The sequence below is a fragment of the Equus przewalskii genome, chromosome 14 (assembly GCF_037783145.1).
Source record: "Equus przewalskii isolate Varuska chromosome 14, EquPr2, whole genome shotgun sequence".
Taxonomy (NCBI): domain Eukaryota; kingdom Metazoa; phylum Chordata; class Mammalia; order Perissodactyla; family Equidae; genus Equus; species Equus przewalskii.
Window position 1 is genome coordinate 19,015,033 of NC_091844.1, and position 15,066 is coordinate 19,030,098.

Genomic DNA, 15,066 nt, shown 5'->3' on the forward strand with positions numbered 1-15,066 from the left:
GCCAGTCTTAGCGGCTGTATTATTTGGTTTTGTCGTAGCAATGGTAACAAGGGCCAAAGACACAGGAAACCTATTAACATACTAAGATCCATTCCTGTCTTTAAAGAAGGGAGACGAAAAGAAGCTTTGTGGCCATTTGGGGCCCTTGGAGTATCCAGTGGCTCCTGCTGTGCCCTGAGACTCTGTCTTTTTCTCCTAGTGCTGTGGTCCCACAACTCCAGGTCCCCGTTGTGGACAGGCACATCACTGCCGAGCTGCGGCTCCCTCGCCATGGGCCTTCCCGCCACAGCCAGATGGTGGCCAGCAGTGCCTGCCTGTCTCTCTGGACTCCTGTGTTCTGGGTGCTGGTGCTGGCTTTCCAAACAGAGACGCCCCTTCTGTAACAACTAGAGAAGCCAGGCCAAGACCCTGACCCCTTGGACTTGAAGGAGAGCCATTCCTGTACTCCACACTCAGGTTTGGCCTTGACAGGCCCAACCCAGGAGAAGAGACTCAGAATAAAAGCCAGTGTGGATTCTTCTCTTTCCCAGGAATGCCTTTGGGTTATCCAACAATGTTTGGGGTAGGTGTACAGTTTTGTAACATAATGAGTTGTATGAAAAGAATTAATTGTAAATGAATTATATGAAAATAATTAAATACCTTTTTTCATGTAGACTTTTCCCCACAAAGTGTATATGTCAGGCAAACAACCTTTTTGCTCACACCCTCTGAGTACTGTCACTGCTTCACTCCGGGGCCTCCCTGCAACTTCGGATCCCGACCCTTTTTTCCCTCCTGCTGCTCTTCGACCTGTTCACTCCTGGTTCTGGATGCAGGGGCGGTAAAGGCCGTGGGACCTTTGGTCTGCTCCTCTCTATTCAAGGTCTGGTGAGTAGGGTGCGTCCCGCACTCACAGGTGCTTTCAGCACATCTAACGTGTGAGTGTCTCACCCACGTGCTGGACCGGGCAGATGGGTAGGCTTTGTCAGAGGTGTGCTGCAAGAAAGTGGTTTTCAGGCACTCCCCCGACCCGTCTTGTTATTTATTTATTATTTATATGTCCACGTCTTTTCCAAATGAAATCTTGTGGGCAATCTCTGTATAAAGTGAGTAAGAGAAGAACTGCCCCAGCCGAGTCTGAAATGGGGACATTTAGCCCCGCCCAGCTGATCTCCAATGGCCCACCTTCCGCTGTGGCTCCAGACCAGGGTTGCCCACCCGTGGCAAGGTTTCTTTATGGTCCTCCTGGGCCTCCGAGCCGCTCACAACCCAGAGGGTCTGCCCAGGACTTGGGCGGGGCCCAGAAGAAGTAGATGTGTTTGTTCCTAATCTGGTTTAGGGTAAGCTTGATGGCCTGAGCTTGCAGCTCTGTGGCCTTCCCTTCCTTTCCAGAGACTTCCTTGTGGGTTCATTCTCAGTCCCGTTGAGGGCCCAGAAGATCATTGGCATCTCACTGAAAGGTGGTGTGATGGTACTCAGGATCCGTGTCCACGCCCCCTTGCTCTGTTCTGCACCCCCTGTATTGCAGGGGTAGGAGGGTAAACTTTCCCAGATTCCGTTGATGCTGTGATTGAGAGTCTCTTAATGAGATACTCTTTTGTGAGATTTAGAAGGCAGAGGGGGCAGGAGACCTTTTTCTTCAGTAGTGGTGGCAGGGACGTGCAGGCTCCAGCAGACACAAGTTTGTGCAGCGGCCTGGCTCGCTCTGCGTCCCACTGTTGAGTCAGCTGCTTCATGAGCCTGGTGTAGTTGTGAGTAGTTTCCTGCAGCTTTCTGACCTCGGATTACAGCTGCTGTGGTGCGTAATGTCAGCCCTCTGCCTTCTGCAGCTGTAGCCGTTCCCGTGGCTGAGTAAGCAGCTGTTCTGCTTGAAACACCAATGGTAGTTCCTGACTCCTGTGCTAACTCTAACTAATGGAAGTGCTCCCTTCTCTTCTGTGACCTCAGTCTGTTCCTCACTTTGATAGTTACGGGGATGAAGGTGGACAGACAGAGGTAAACCGGGAGGTAAACTGTGGCTGACCCAGTTCTTCCAACTGTCTGTAAGGGGGTGGTGTGACTTTCTCCAGAGGCCCATATCCTAGCTGGGCAGTTCCCAGGTTCTTGGCTCATGTTATGGCCAAGGAAGCACACAGACTCTTGTTGGCAGGGCTGACATGAAATGGCTTGCCACAGTGTGGCTGCTCCATCGTAGCACTGACCCAACAACCTGTGCTTTTGAGGTGGCAGGGGCTCACGTGCACCCGGCTGGTTTTCACACAGGTTCATCCTAAAGTGGAAGGGGAGAACTCCTCTCCCTGGGGCACAACCAGCCTGCACTTTGTGAAAGCACAGATTCTTCTAAGGATTGTAACAGCCCCACAGAGCGGGGGCACTAGCTCCGTGGGCCAAGGTCTTGTTATCTTGCTCATTGGCTCCCAGTTGTTGTGGTCGCTGCATCAGCCTCCCATGTGTTGGGCTCTAAGCCTTGATCTGTTCTAGAAATGGAAGCACCCGGGGCCGTGTGACTGAAGTGTGCATTGGGCCTTTTGTGTTAGGAAGTGCTGAGTTCTGACTCTGCCCAAGGAGCGCCCAGGTTACTGATGGGAAGTTCCCTGGCTCTCACCTGGGGGAGGAGGAGCAGGTTTGAGAGATGGGTGCTGAACCTAGTGCTTTCACATTGGGGCTTGAATTACCAACAGAAAGAGAAACTCAAAACACTTTATTTTAGGTTATAAGAGAAATAAAAGCCACACTTACTACCTTTAAGCCAGATCAAAAGTAACACTATTTTGCTCACATATAAATTATGCAGACTCTTTTTCTCCCATCAGGAAAGAGCTCTGGCCCATTTCTTTGCCAGCAGGTGGCACCTTTTCATTCATTCAGTTGGCAGAGCAAGGCTGATCCCTTGGCAATCCAGTAGTCTTTGGACCGCTTGGAGGGTAAAAGGACGGTCACCACAAAGTTGGTTGAATGACCTAGTTAAGGGAAAAAAAGGGTCGTTACTTACAGAATAACCCCTTGATACAAAGAGCATTGTACTACGAGTCAAGACACCTGGGTTCCAGACCTGACTCTGCCTCTAAAGATGGTGGGCAAATAGTCCTCTACAGATTTCAGTTTTACACTATAAAATAAAGATGTTACAACAAATGATCCTTTAGGACCTGTCCAGCTTTGGCTTTGTGTAACCTTATGAACTCTATTTCAAGTTCTCTGCAGTCTGACTCTGGGGGCATTGGATTAGAATTCAGGTCTGAGCTTTTAGTGGGACTCGGGATGCAGTTGGTAGGTTGGGCATCCATTCATTCGTCCATCTGTTTGTCCATCCATCCATCTTCTATCTATCCATCCATCTTCTGTCCATCCATCCATCCATCCATCCATCTACCCTTTCTTGCACCCTGCAGTTAGGCCCTGGGGCTCCTGAGATGACTAAGCACAGTCACAGGTATTTTGTCCTTAGCTCTGGGACATCTGGATTAAGAGGTTACTTTTGCAGTTTCTTTGTTTTGGGTTTGCGTGAGGAAGGACCCGGGTGAGAAGAGGGTCCTTCCCTCAAGGTGGGAGTTGCATTTCTGGCACTGCATCCATAGCAAACTCCAGCTGTGGAAGCTGGGGAAGGTGGTGGTGTCTCCAGCAGAGAGTGCCTATTTCTCCCATTTCTTTACCTTTGTATGCCATTTCCTGCATGTGCCTTGGCAGGTGCTTGAGTGACATTTTATAGTACATATGCACTATATATATATTATATATACATATTATATGTATATCTCAAACCGTTAGTTTGATTCAGGATTTAAATAAGGTTCATGCCTTGCAGCGGTGATTGTCTCTTACATCTCTTTCAATTGGTGGCTTCCCCCTCTGTTCTTTTTGCCACTCCCTTGAAACAACCAGGCTGTTTGTCCTGTAAAGTTCCCCACAGTCTGGATTTTGCTGCCAGCATCTGTGTGGCAATTTTAAACATGTTCCTCTATGCTTCTAAAGGGCCGGTTAGATCTAGAGGTGTGATCACATTCAGGTTTGAGTTTTTTGGTAAGATACTTCATAGGTGGTGTGTACTTCCATCAGGAAGCACCTCGTGTCTGATGCTTTTCTTTTTTGGGATATTAGCAGCCATTGATGATTATTACTGAGAGCCATTATTTCATTAGGGTTGATAATTTTGAAATTTAGTGATGATTAAGTCTGTAGAATCCATCAGTGATTTAATTTTTGTATGTGATGTGAGTTAAGGATCTAAGTTTGGTATAACCAATTCTCCCAGCACCATTTGTGGAGGAACTTCTCTGTTCCTGACCAATTTTAAATGAGGCTGCTATTATATGTCAAGTTTCCGCATACACACAGTGTATCTTTAGGCTCTCTATCTAGTGCATTTCATCTAAATAGATGTATTTTGTGCCAGTGCAACATCGTTTTAATTTCTACCTTTTCTTGGTTCCTCTTGCCAGAAAGACAGAGTTCCCGTTTGAATTTTAGTCAATGATAAGACAAATGACTCAAAAAGTGGGCAAAAGATTTGAACAGACAGTTCATCAGAGAAGACAGAGAAGACAAGAAAAGACGGTCAATGTCATTAGTCATTAGGGAAATGCAAATGAAAACCACAATGAGATACCACTGTTATTTATCTACCTATCTATCACCCAAAATTAAAAAGATGGCTCATACTAAGTGGTGGGGAGGGTCTGGAGGAAGCGGACCCCTCACCCACTCCTAGAGGGACTGCTGGATGGCCACTTGGGAAAACAGTTTGGCAGTTTCTTAAAAAGTTAAACATATACCTAACATATGATCATTCTGCTCCTAGATATTTATCCAAGGTAAATGAAAGCATATGTCCACACAGAAACTTGTACATACCATTATCAATTAAACAAATACCTGTTAATACTTTAGATTTGTCATAGGAGTGGGAGATCAAGGCATGTGATAGGAGTGTCTATTTTAGTTTTATTCTCTATGTTACCCTTGGAGAACAGACTTTTTAATTTTACTTTATTTTTTATTTTTTTTAAATATTGGCACCTGAGCTAACATCTGTTGCCAATCCTTTTTTTTTCTTCTTCTCTCCCAAACCCCCCAGTATGTAGTTGTATATTCTAGCTGTAGGTCCTTCTGGTTGTGCTGTGTGGGACGCCGCCCTCAGCATGGCCTGATGAGCTGTGCTAGGTCCACACCCAGGATCCGAACTGGCGAGACCCTGGGCCTCTGAAGCAGAGCGCATCAACTTAACCTCTCCGCCACAGGGCCAGCCCCAGAGAACATAGTTTAACTAAAGATTTTATTAGACCAATAAATATTTATCATCAGTATCTATATTCTCCATTCAAATGAGGAAGAGTTTTTACTTCTTTCTGCCCTGCCCCGTCTCCCATATTTCTATCATTTGGAAATTTATTTACAAACTATTAAAATCATTTTTATGGTCAAACTTTTCTTTTTTTATTGACTTATTGATAGGTTACAATCTTGTGAAATTTCAGTTGTACATTAATGTTTGTCAGTCGTGTTGTAGGTGCACCACTTCACCCTTTGTGCCCACCCCCCACCCCACCTTTCCCCTGGTATCCACTAAACTGTTCTCTTTGTCCACATTTTTAAATTCCTCCTATGAGTGGAGTCATACAGAGATTATCCTTCTCTAACTGGCTTATTTCACTTAACATAATTCCCTCAAGGTCCATCCGTGTTATTGCAAATGGAATAATTTTGTTCTGTTTTGCAGCTGAGTAGTATTCCATTGTATATATATACCACATCTTCTTTATCCATTCATCTGTTGATGGGCACTTAGGTTGCTTCCATGTCTTGGCTATTGTAAATAATGCTGCAATGAACATTGGGGTGCATAGGACTTTTGGAATTGCTGACTTCAAGCTCTTTGGATAGATACCCAGTAGTGGAATGGCTGGATCGTATGGTAGTTCTATTTTTAACTTTTTGAGAAATCTCCATACTGTTTTCCGTAGTGGCTGCACCAGTTTGCATTCCCACCAGCAGTGTATGAGAGTTTTTATGGTCAAACTTTTAACGGTTTAACTTGTGTGTGTGTGTGTGTGTGTGGTAAATAGAGGGTCAGTGGTGACTAATTCAGAGGCTTTGTATGTCCTTTGTATGTCTACGGCTGTCTTTATTACGCCTTCCCTCTTGGATGATAATTTGGCTGCTTTTGCATTTCTGGTTCAAAGTTGTTTTTCTCAGCCCTTTGAAGATGTTTCCCTATTTTTATATGCACTGTTTGGCAATGAGATTCTCAATCTCTGGAATTTTAGTTTCAGTGTATTAATACATTTTATTTCTTTGCTTTGAGGATTTTCTTTCTTTCTTTCTCATAGTCCTAAGTATCACTTTGATATATCTCTGTTTCTTTTCGAAATTTGATTGTTTATTTCTTTATTTATGTTTTAAAAAGTCATCCCTACGACTTTGTGAGATCTGGTAATTTGAGGACTCAAGTGTCTCTTCAGTTCTGGGAAATTATCAGCTGTTATTTCTTCAAATATTATCACTCTTTCATTCTCTCTACTTTCTCCTTCTAGATTGCTAGTATAGTAGATAAATGTTGGAAATTTTGACTTTTTCCACAGTATCACTTTTTTTTAAATTTCGTTGTGAGGTATTTGGAGGGATTTTCTCAGTGCCTTCCCTTTGCTCACCCTTTAGCCGCCTGCATTCAGTTCTTTAGCTTGTCGGTTGATAATGGCTTTTTTTTCCTATCTGGTTCCTTTTTTCAGGGCTATATCTCAGTTTCAGGTCCACTCAGATTTCCCTTTTGTTGGCATCGCATTCTATTCATTAGTTTATTTTTAAATCTCTTTTCTATGATGAGTCTCGATGGATTTGGTGAGAGATAGATTTTAGTGTCTTCTTAGTCCATCGCTTTAAAATTAGAAGTCACTGCCCAATGAACTCTATTTTCTACTTATAAGACTAATAGAGGCAAGCATTAGTTTTATAACATCAATCCACACTCAGTATTAAAAGAAACAAAATTTACAACATTTCTAAATTTGTATGTTATAAGTGTGGCCTCATCTTAAGCGTAGCTAATTTGCTCAAGATCCGCCTTTGCATATTATAGGTTTCTGTGTGGACTTTGATTGTAGTTTGCATTTGGTCATTATTTGTACCAGTCTTAGAATGTCCTTACCTGTGGTTGACAGTGTTCCTGCCCGGGCCCCTGTTTTATAAAGTGGGGAGTGGTAAAGTGTTGGGTTTGGCTCATAATTTTGTTGAGGTTCAAAATGCACCACAGGCAGCATTGGATTCATCTGTCCGGGCAATGCATCTTCTATCACCATCTCATTATCGTCCCATCGAGAAGCATCCATGAACATTCCATGAACAAGTACGCCATCCTCAGGAGAGGGCAACTGAAAGATACCAGAAATTTAAAGGTGAGAAGAGGAGAAGGGGATCAGCAGCTGTGGGATGTCTCTTGCGTCCCACATCCTCATCAGTGAGTTAATTATAGATTGCTGTTATTTCTCACATTCCAGGGAGGAGAATATGGAGGCTCTGAAAGGTAAAATTACTTGCTTCTTATTTTGACACCAAAACTCATACTCCACCAAGATGTCTAATAGGGGATAACCCTGGGAAACCCATTTATGGGCTTCAGACTATCGCATATCATGATATTATGACCTCTTCCTTCTCATTTTGAAGCAGATGGGATAAGAGGGCTGTGATTATCATCTTTCTTTGTTCAGTTAGGTCTTTCAAGGATCTGGGTGCCTTCCTAGCAGATGGATTATATATCTGCAATAACATTTGCAGAGTGCCTATGGAAAGCTCCTTTTTTTTTTTTAAAAGAAATTATGCTCAATTTCTAATGTTTCTATTAAAGGAGAGAGAGAGAGAGGAGAAACAGGGAGAAGGAGAGGAGGGGGGCGGAGAGAGAGAGAGAGCGAGAGAGACTCTGCCCTCAATGTCCTGTGATCAGATGTCACCACTGGTGTACAATTTCTGCCAATTGTGGGCTTCTATGTCCCTCTTCCTTAAACACTGAGTGAATTTGGCCAGTTCTGGGGGCAAATTTTGGATAATTCAATAGTTGGAGCTTCATAGCTGCAGGCAGAGGATCAGGCAGTGTAGACATAAGAATAAAAGGATAGTAAGCTCTTTTGGGCTGGTGGTGACCTTCTAGTGTCCTGGACTTTGTCTTTTGAGCGCAATGGGCCTTCCTGTTTTGGAGGCTGCTATGTACGTGTGTGCACATTTGCCTGAGTGGAGGCTGAAAGCGTCCTGCTAGCCACTTGCCAAGCCATGTGTGGGAGCCACGTGGGCATCCACCCAGAGGGAGTGCCTTTTCCTGAACTGCACAAAGGCAGCAAAGGGGCTAACGGCGGCCCTGCTTGTGTGTAACAGAACTAGAGCTGTCTAAACAGTCTCTTGCAGACATTTGCTGGGAGGACCAGGAGACAGGCCAGTTAGACAACTTGAGGTCTTCAGAGAAGGCAGAGATTCTAAGGCATTGTCATGGCTCAGTGCATACGACCCAAGTGGAGATGTGGTGTGAACGGGGCAGGGTGGAGGGACAGAGGCCCGGCAGTCACTGTAAACTTCTGTCCATCAGAGTCAGCCTATGTGGCAGACAGAATGTGCCAGGCACAGAGCAGGGCCAAAATCCTGCACCATCCTGGAAGGCCTCAGCGAGGCCTGCTGTACCTGGCTGGAGTTCTGCCCTCCTGACTAAGAAGGGTCTCCAAATAACGAGGAGTGCATCTCTAAATTTATTTTCCTCTTACTTTTAAAAATAATTCGATGCTAAAACAAATTTCCTTAAGGATGTAAGCCTTTTTATTATCATTTTAAGATACAGGCAATTCAGAGGCATGGGGTTATAGTATTTCATAGAGTAAGCCATGAATATGGGGTCAGTCTGACCTGTGTGAGTTTTTGGCAATCAGATCTGAGTGGGGTGGATACGGATGGAATTACCCAGGAGCAATTCCTACTAATACCATGATATTTTAAGTTTAGTAAAAGCCATTCAACCCTACCTACACTGATTGGTTAGTGTGAGTACTTTATTGGCAAGAGCAATCTGGAGCAGATCTTTGATCTCATGGCACCGATAGAAAACTATATTTACAAGGCTCACTGGGATGGACAGGTGCTTTGAAGCAGATGCTCCCCTCCCCCATCAATATCTCAGCGCATCTAAGCTGGGTGCTCAGGTCGGCAGTGGTTCTCGTCCCTGGCTGTCTACTGGAATCACTAGGGGGGCTTTAAAAAATAATGATGCCTGATGTAAGTGGGGTGATTCTGATATAATGGGGTATAGCCTGGGTACTGGGAGTTTTAAAAAGTACTGCAGGTGATTCTAACCTGGGGTCAGGTTGAGAATTGCTGATATTCTAGAGCAGTGATTCTCAAACTGTAGGACTTGTTAAAACACAGGTTTCTGGGCCCCAGCCCAGAGTTTGTGATGCGGTAGGTCTGGAATGAGTCCTTGGAATTTGCATTTCTGACAAGTTCCCAGGTAATGCTGATGCTGCTGGTCTGGGGACCACACTTCGAGAACCTCTGCTCTGGCGGGTGTAAACTATGTAAGCAGAGTTTCAACTGCTTCCTTAGTGCATTCCTATCAGTTATGTAATGTATGAAATTAGCATATCACTTCTACTAGGAGACAGCTGATAAATTCAGCCTATAATAATCGTTATTTATTGTGGGCACACTAAGGTGCCAGTCACATGACATCTGCAGTTTCATTTACACTGCCCCACAACTATGAGATTGGTGGCGTCAGCCCCATTTTATGGATGAGAACATCGAGGTGCAGACGTGTTAGTAATTGCTCTAGTACACACAGCTGGCGAGGGGGGAGTCAGAATTTAAACTCTGGCCTGCCTGCTTCTGAAATTCTTGCTTTTAACCTCTTACGATAGTGCCTCCACAAGGAGAAAGTTACTGTAGGTATCTGCGATATGGTGATCAATAAGAAAAACATATATTTGGTTATTCAGATGACCAAAATATATTTCTCATATATATTTGGTCTTCGTCCATGGTTCCTGACTCCCAGCTCCCAAAACCCTTGGAATTTCCTGAGCATTGAGGGTGATAAAGATGTCCTTTGTCATGTTAATGAAGTCACTTTTGGAAAGCACCTAAGGTTAGGGGCCGGTTGCCAGTGGAGCCACCCCTGTGATTAGAGGGTTGGAACTTTGTCTCAACCCCTGACCTCTGGAGAGGAGAGAGGGGTTGGAGATCAAGTTCAATCACCAATGGTCGATGATTTGATCAATCATGCCTGTGTAATGAAACCTCCGTGAAAACCCAAAAGATGGGATCTGGAGAGACTCTGGGCTGGTGAACACATAGGGATTCAGGGAGAGTGGCACGCCTGCAGAGCTGGGAGCTCCATGCCCTTTGTCCGTGCTTTGCCCTATTCACCTCTTCTATCTTGCTGTTCCTAAGTTATATCCTTTTATAATACACTGGTAATCTAGTAAGTAAGTAGTTTCTCTGAGTTCTGTGAGCCACTCTAGAGGGAGAAGCACAGGTGACAACTGCTGTCTGAAGTTGGGAGGGATAGGGACAGTCTTGTAGGACTTAGCCCTTAACCTGTGGGATCTGATGCTGTTTCTGGGTAGATAGTGTCAGGATTGAGTTGAACTGTAAATCACCCAGCTTGCGTGTGAGAATGGCTTGTGGGTGTGTAAACCCCCATCTCCCACCCCACATTCAAATTGGCTTTAGAACCAAGTTAGTATCTAAAGAAATAAAACAGTATTGCTTTAAAAAATATTTCAACAAATCAGACTAATTTAAGCAGTTCTTATCTAGTCATTGCTAATTGGGGAGCTTGTCTTAGGGGTGTGAGTCCCATCCTGCCCCTCTGGGAGGCAGTAGGGGAGGGGCAGGGGAGGTTGGCTGAGATATTGAGCGACAGTGGGACAGAAGCTGCTTTGGTGTAACAGTAGTCATGGGGAGAATACCTCCATGTCCATGGGCAGTTCTTGTCCAAACTGGACTGTCTTGGCAGCCTCTATAACTGCAGCTTGATCCCGATAGGTAGGAATCATGTTGTACTTGAAATTCAGCTCGTCTATAGGCAAATTGTATTTCCGAGCATGATTTTGAAGAGTTCCTGTAAATAGAAAACCAGAAAGCTGGGTCCTTCAAACGAGGCCGCTGCTCCTGAACTTGGCCCCCACTCACCCCAAGGCTGCTCTAGCATTAGGGAGCTTCCTCTCTATCAAGAAGACCCGACCATTAACACCTTATTCTGAATCAGTTCACAGAGACAGGGAGCCTGCAGGGGGGATGTTGGGCGCGGTGGAGCCAAGGCAGATACAAATTTTGGTCTTGGCTGGAAAGAGAGGGAAGAAGGCCAAGTCTGAAGTGCACTGCTCTGCCAGTGAGGATTTCAGAGCCCAATCTCCCCAATGTTAGAATCTTGCTCAGCTTGTCCTGTATGTGCTGTTTATTAGGGATTCAGAATGAGACAGATTAAGGGCTCAGCTGATTAGCGTCTAGTGGCCCAGAGGCCCTGGTCCTCTCTGGGCTCCCAGCCTGAATTCCCAGGGCTGCTGGAGGGACATCAGGAGTATTTTTTAGAGGGAAGGAAGCTGTTCAGAGTTGGGGCCAGAGCAGGTGGTGTCCTTGAGCAGGGGTCACATGGGGCATTGGGGGCACACTGTTTGCGTTCACAGGGGCAGCAGTGCTGGCACTTGTGTCACCTGAGAGGGGCAGGGATTAGGTTGTAGGGGGAACATCTGCTATTTCTGTCATGCTTTTCCCCAGCAAGCGGGGAAGAGCTGGGCCTTATTGGACTGCCCTATAGACAAGAGCCCCATAGTTAGGACATTAGCAGCCATGCCACTTTCCCAGTTCCTAGAAACCCATCATGTAACAAACCATCATCTTTCCTGTGGGATTTTTCTAGGGAAAGCACTGGTACCTGTTAGAAATCCTTGTGGAAAGAAGAAACCGGAGATCCAGAAGGACTTAGGCTGTCCTCTTTTGAGCCACAACTAAAGGAGAAACATTATACCATAATGTACTGTTTTTCTGAGATGGAGTTTGTCATTTAAATCAAAGTCATATTTTGGAGGACCTCTCAGGAGGCCGTATCTGATCCAGTCCCAAGTTAGTCACTAGCCCCATTCTTACTCCCTGCTCTGTCCCCCTTCCCCACCCACTAGCCTGACCACCACCCCAGAACCTGGTTATTACAGAGAGTACAGAAGAGGGAGACGGCAGCAAGGTCACACCTGGCAGTTTGGACCCATTTCAGATTTGTTCTGTACCGCACAGTGGGGTCCCATGAACTAGATCTGAAACGCCAAGGCCTGGAATTAAACTGGGATGTGAGGATAAGGGCCTAGGGCAAACTACATTATAATCAGCATAAGACTTTTAAAGTGATGCCATTCTGGAAGTTTCTTTTTCTTTGGACTCAGACGATCCCTCAAAGCTGTCGATATTTTAGTTAGCTAGGGCTTCCTAAGGACCTCAGGGCCAACCGTGTTGCTAGATTCATCAAAACCCAAAGAAGTGCATTTTCTTACGTCCACAAATGCAGTCCTCAGAATAAGGTCTTTGACCCACGATCCCAGTGGCTTCAGGGAAGGGTAGGCTGTGTTGGACCACAGAGAGGGAACCTGGTTGTTGAGGAAACTGTTATACACTTTTTCCATTTCTTCAGACATCACCACAAGTCCAGCAATGGCTTTGTTGAGTGTTTCTAGAGAAGTCTGAAAGAACAAAAAAGGCTTGCTGCCCCACACAGATGTAATTATCAAGTGGGAAGGACACTCAGTTGTGGTGGTAGGTACTGCCTTGGGCTGAAAGGCCCACTTGCTGGGTTCCATCCTCTCTACACACCATCTGCTGGGCTGGACCCTCCAATCTTTCATGCATTTTTACCACATGTGACCATGGAGTGTAAAACCTGGGGGTGGGGGACCATTCAGGCAGGCAGTAGCATAATCCAATGAAGTGGAAAGAAGGGAAGGAGGAGAAATATCCACAGAAGCCTAGAAAAAGTCCTGTTCTCCTCCAGGTTGAAGGAAGAATGGGCCTGACGGTTAGTGATTTGGGAACCATGGAGCGGGGCTGAGGATGTGGGAACTACCTCATGCCACTGGCCAACTCAGCCCGGGGGTGCTGGCAGTCCCAGGAGTTATGGCAGAAAGGGGAGATTCTTAGATCTGACCAATCTTTCAGCGGATACCAGACAGTCTCCTAGTACTGGAAACACTACTTCTTAAGACATGCCCTTTATCCTCCCCTCACTTCAGCAGAAGATAGAGGCAGGCAGTGGTTCTGAGAGACCTTGGGCCAGCAGCCATGGGAAGTACAGGGTCATATGTGCCGCCTGGCTAAAGATGAAGGTGGGGCATATAGACTGGATGGCCCTCATGGGTTCCAGTTTTGTGAAAAGGACTGCCATATACTTGGAAAATACTATAAGAAGATGTTAGAGGCCAAATTTATGTTGATGCAAAAAATAGGTTCCAGGACCACACGCACATAGTGCTAGAGATAGGGAGGATGTGGATGAAACAAGGCTGGTCATCCTTTTCATGGAGTTATTCCCCTCCTCCTATCTCTTTTCACAAGAGGCAGTGGTATAAAAAAGCAGACGCTTAATTAGATTTGCCCTTAGGATCTGAGGAACCATTTGCAGCAGAGTGCAGCAAGGAGGCCCTCAGTCAGGGCTGAAACGGTGGCCTACCACAGACACTGGGAATGGAAAAAGGTAGTAGAAGATATGTTCAAAATGTGGAGAGAAGGCTGAAGTCAGAGAGATGGAGGATCAGGCTGCCAGCGCCTTCTAGGTCTGCTTCAAACAGACAGAGGCTGCATTGTAGCCGACTCTGCAGAGGAGGCAGCCAACAGACAGGTGCGTTTGATGGGAGAAAGTGCGCCCCAAAATGTTCTCTCCTATGGCTAGAATCCTGAATAATAGGATGGCCTCATCTCTTCCAGGTTCTGCCCTGACTCACAGTTCTGTAATGATCTGGAGGAGAGTGAGCTCACCAAGATGGCAGCCCCAAGGCCCTGGGAGCGGCTGCCTTGCTTGGCCTTCCTTATTGCCATCCTGGTACTGCCCTGCTGTTTCCCGGGGGAGGTGAAGGTGAGGCTGGGAGAGAGCCAGGGCAAGGCAGGACTGGGCAGAGGTGAGGGTGAGGAAGGGCTCTGGTGCAGGCCCAGCGCGTGGTGGTGGCCACCACCCCTCCCTCAGTGGGAGTGCTCTGCTGTGATTCCTGATTGCCTTGTAGGCTGCCTTTCCCTGGACGCCTCCGCCTTCTACTTCCATTAGGTGAATGCCTCTATTATTGGGGGACATTATTGTTTGAGCACAAGAAATGACCATGGGGAGGCCTGAGAGCCAGATTTGTTCAGTTGCACATTCAAATATTCATGGACTATTTAGTATGTGTCAGGCACTAGAAAAACGGATGAGTAATATAGCAGTCCACCTTTCTTCAGAAGTTCATTTTCTATTGGGTGAGCCATACTCATGGAGGGGTAATTACAAAACAACGTGGTAAGCAGAGTGAGATACACAGACACCGGAAATGATAGAGCCTGAGGAGGGGCTCCTAAGTCATCCGGTGGTGGAGGTAAGGACTGGTGTTCCAGGAAGATTTTATGGAGGAAGTCACATTCAGACTTGTCTATCTTCAAGTGGGTGAAAGGTCATGATGTGGAAGAGGCAAGAGATAAGCAGCATCCATCTCTTCTTCCTTTGAACAATAGTACCTCCTTAGTTTTAGCTGGGCACAGAGCAATCCACCCAGAGACTATATTTCCCAGCCACCCTTGCAGCTGGAGCGTGGCCATGTGACTAAGTTTTGGCTAATGGGATGCAAGAAGAAATGATGTACGCAACTCGGGATCACATTTTTATGAGGAAGTTGCTTTCCCTTGGCCCTCTGTTTCCCTCATCCCACTGACTGGTAAAAAGGGCCAATTGCGGCAGCCACCTTAGATCCAGAGTTGGAAGTTACCTGTTAAAGCTGGAAGAGCCACCCTTCCAGCTGGGGTCCCTGGAGGAGCTCACAAAGCAAGATTAACTAGACAGGGCTTTCTCTGGGCTGTTCGCGGAGAGAGAAGTGAATTTCCATCTTG

At 45.9% G+C, this 15,066-nt stretch overlaps 2 protein-coding genes across 4 annotated transcripts in view; one reads left to right on the top strand and one right to left on the bottom strand.

Annotated features, from left to right (window-relative positions):
* TRABD2A (TraB domain containing 2A) overlaps nucleotides 1–655 on the top strand; it is a 56,439-nt gene extending 55,784 nt beyond the window's left edge. For both annotated transcript variants that reach the window (XM_008515965.2, XM_008515966.2), the window contains exon 7: nucleotides 200–655. In XM_008515965.2, coding sequence (XP_008514187.2) covers nucleotides 200–383 — 184 coding nt within the window. In that variant the 3' untranslated portion in view covers nucleotides 384–655. The remainder of the gene's footprint in view (nucleotides 1–199) is intronic.
* Nucleotides 656–2,668: 2,013 nt separating this feature from the next.
* Nucleotides 2,669–15,066, bottom strand: part of DNAH6 (dynein axonemal heavy chain 6) — a 257,763-nt gene continuing 245,365 nt past the window's right edge. For both annotated transcript variants that reach the window (XM_070573711.1, XM_070573712.1), the window contains exons 73-77: nucleotides 12,498–12,683; nucleotides 11,888–11,960; nucleotides 10,923–11,074; nucleotides 7,124–7,346; nucleotides 2,669–2,942 (exon numbers count right to left, since the gene is read on the bottom strand). In XM_070573711.1, the coding sequence (XP_070429812.1) occupies nucleotides 2,839–2,942; nucleotides 7,124–7,346; nucleotides 10,923–11,074; nucleotides 11,888–11,960; nucleotides 12,498–12,683 (738 nt within the window). In that variant the 3' untranslated portion in view covers nucleotides 2,669–2,838. The remainder of the gene's footprint in view (nucleotides 2,943–7,123; nucleotides 7,347–10,922; nucleotides 11,075–11,887; nucleotides 11,961–12,497; nucleotides 12,684–15,066) is intronic.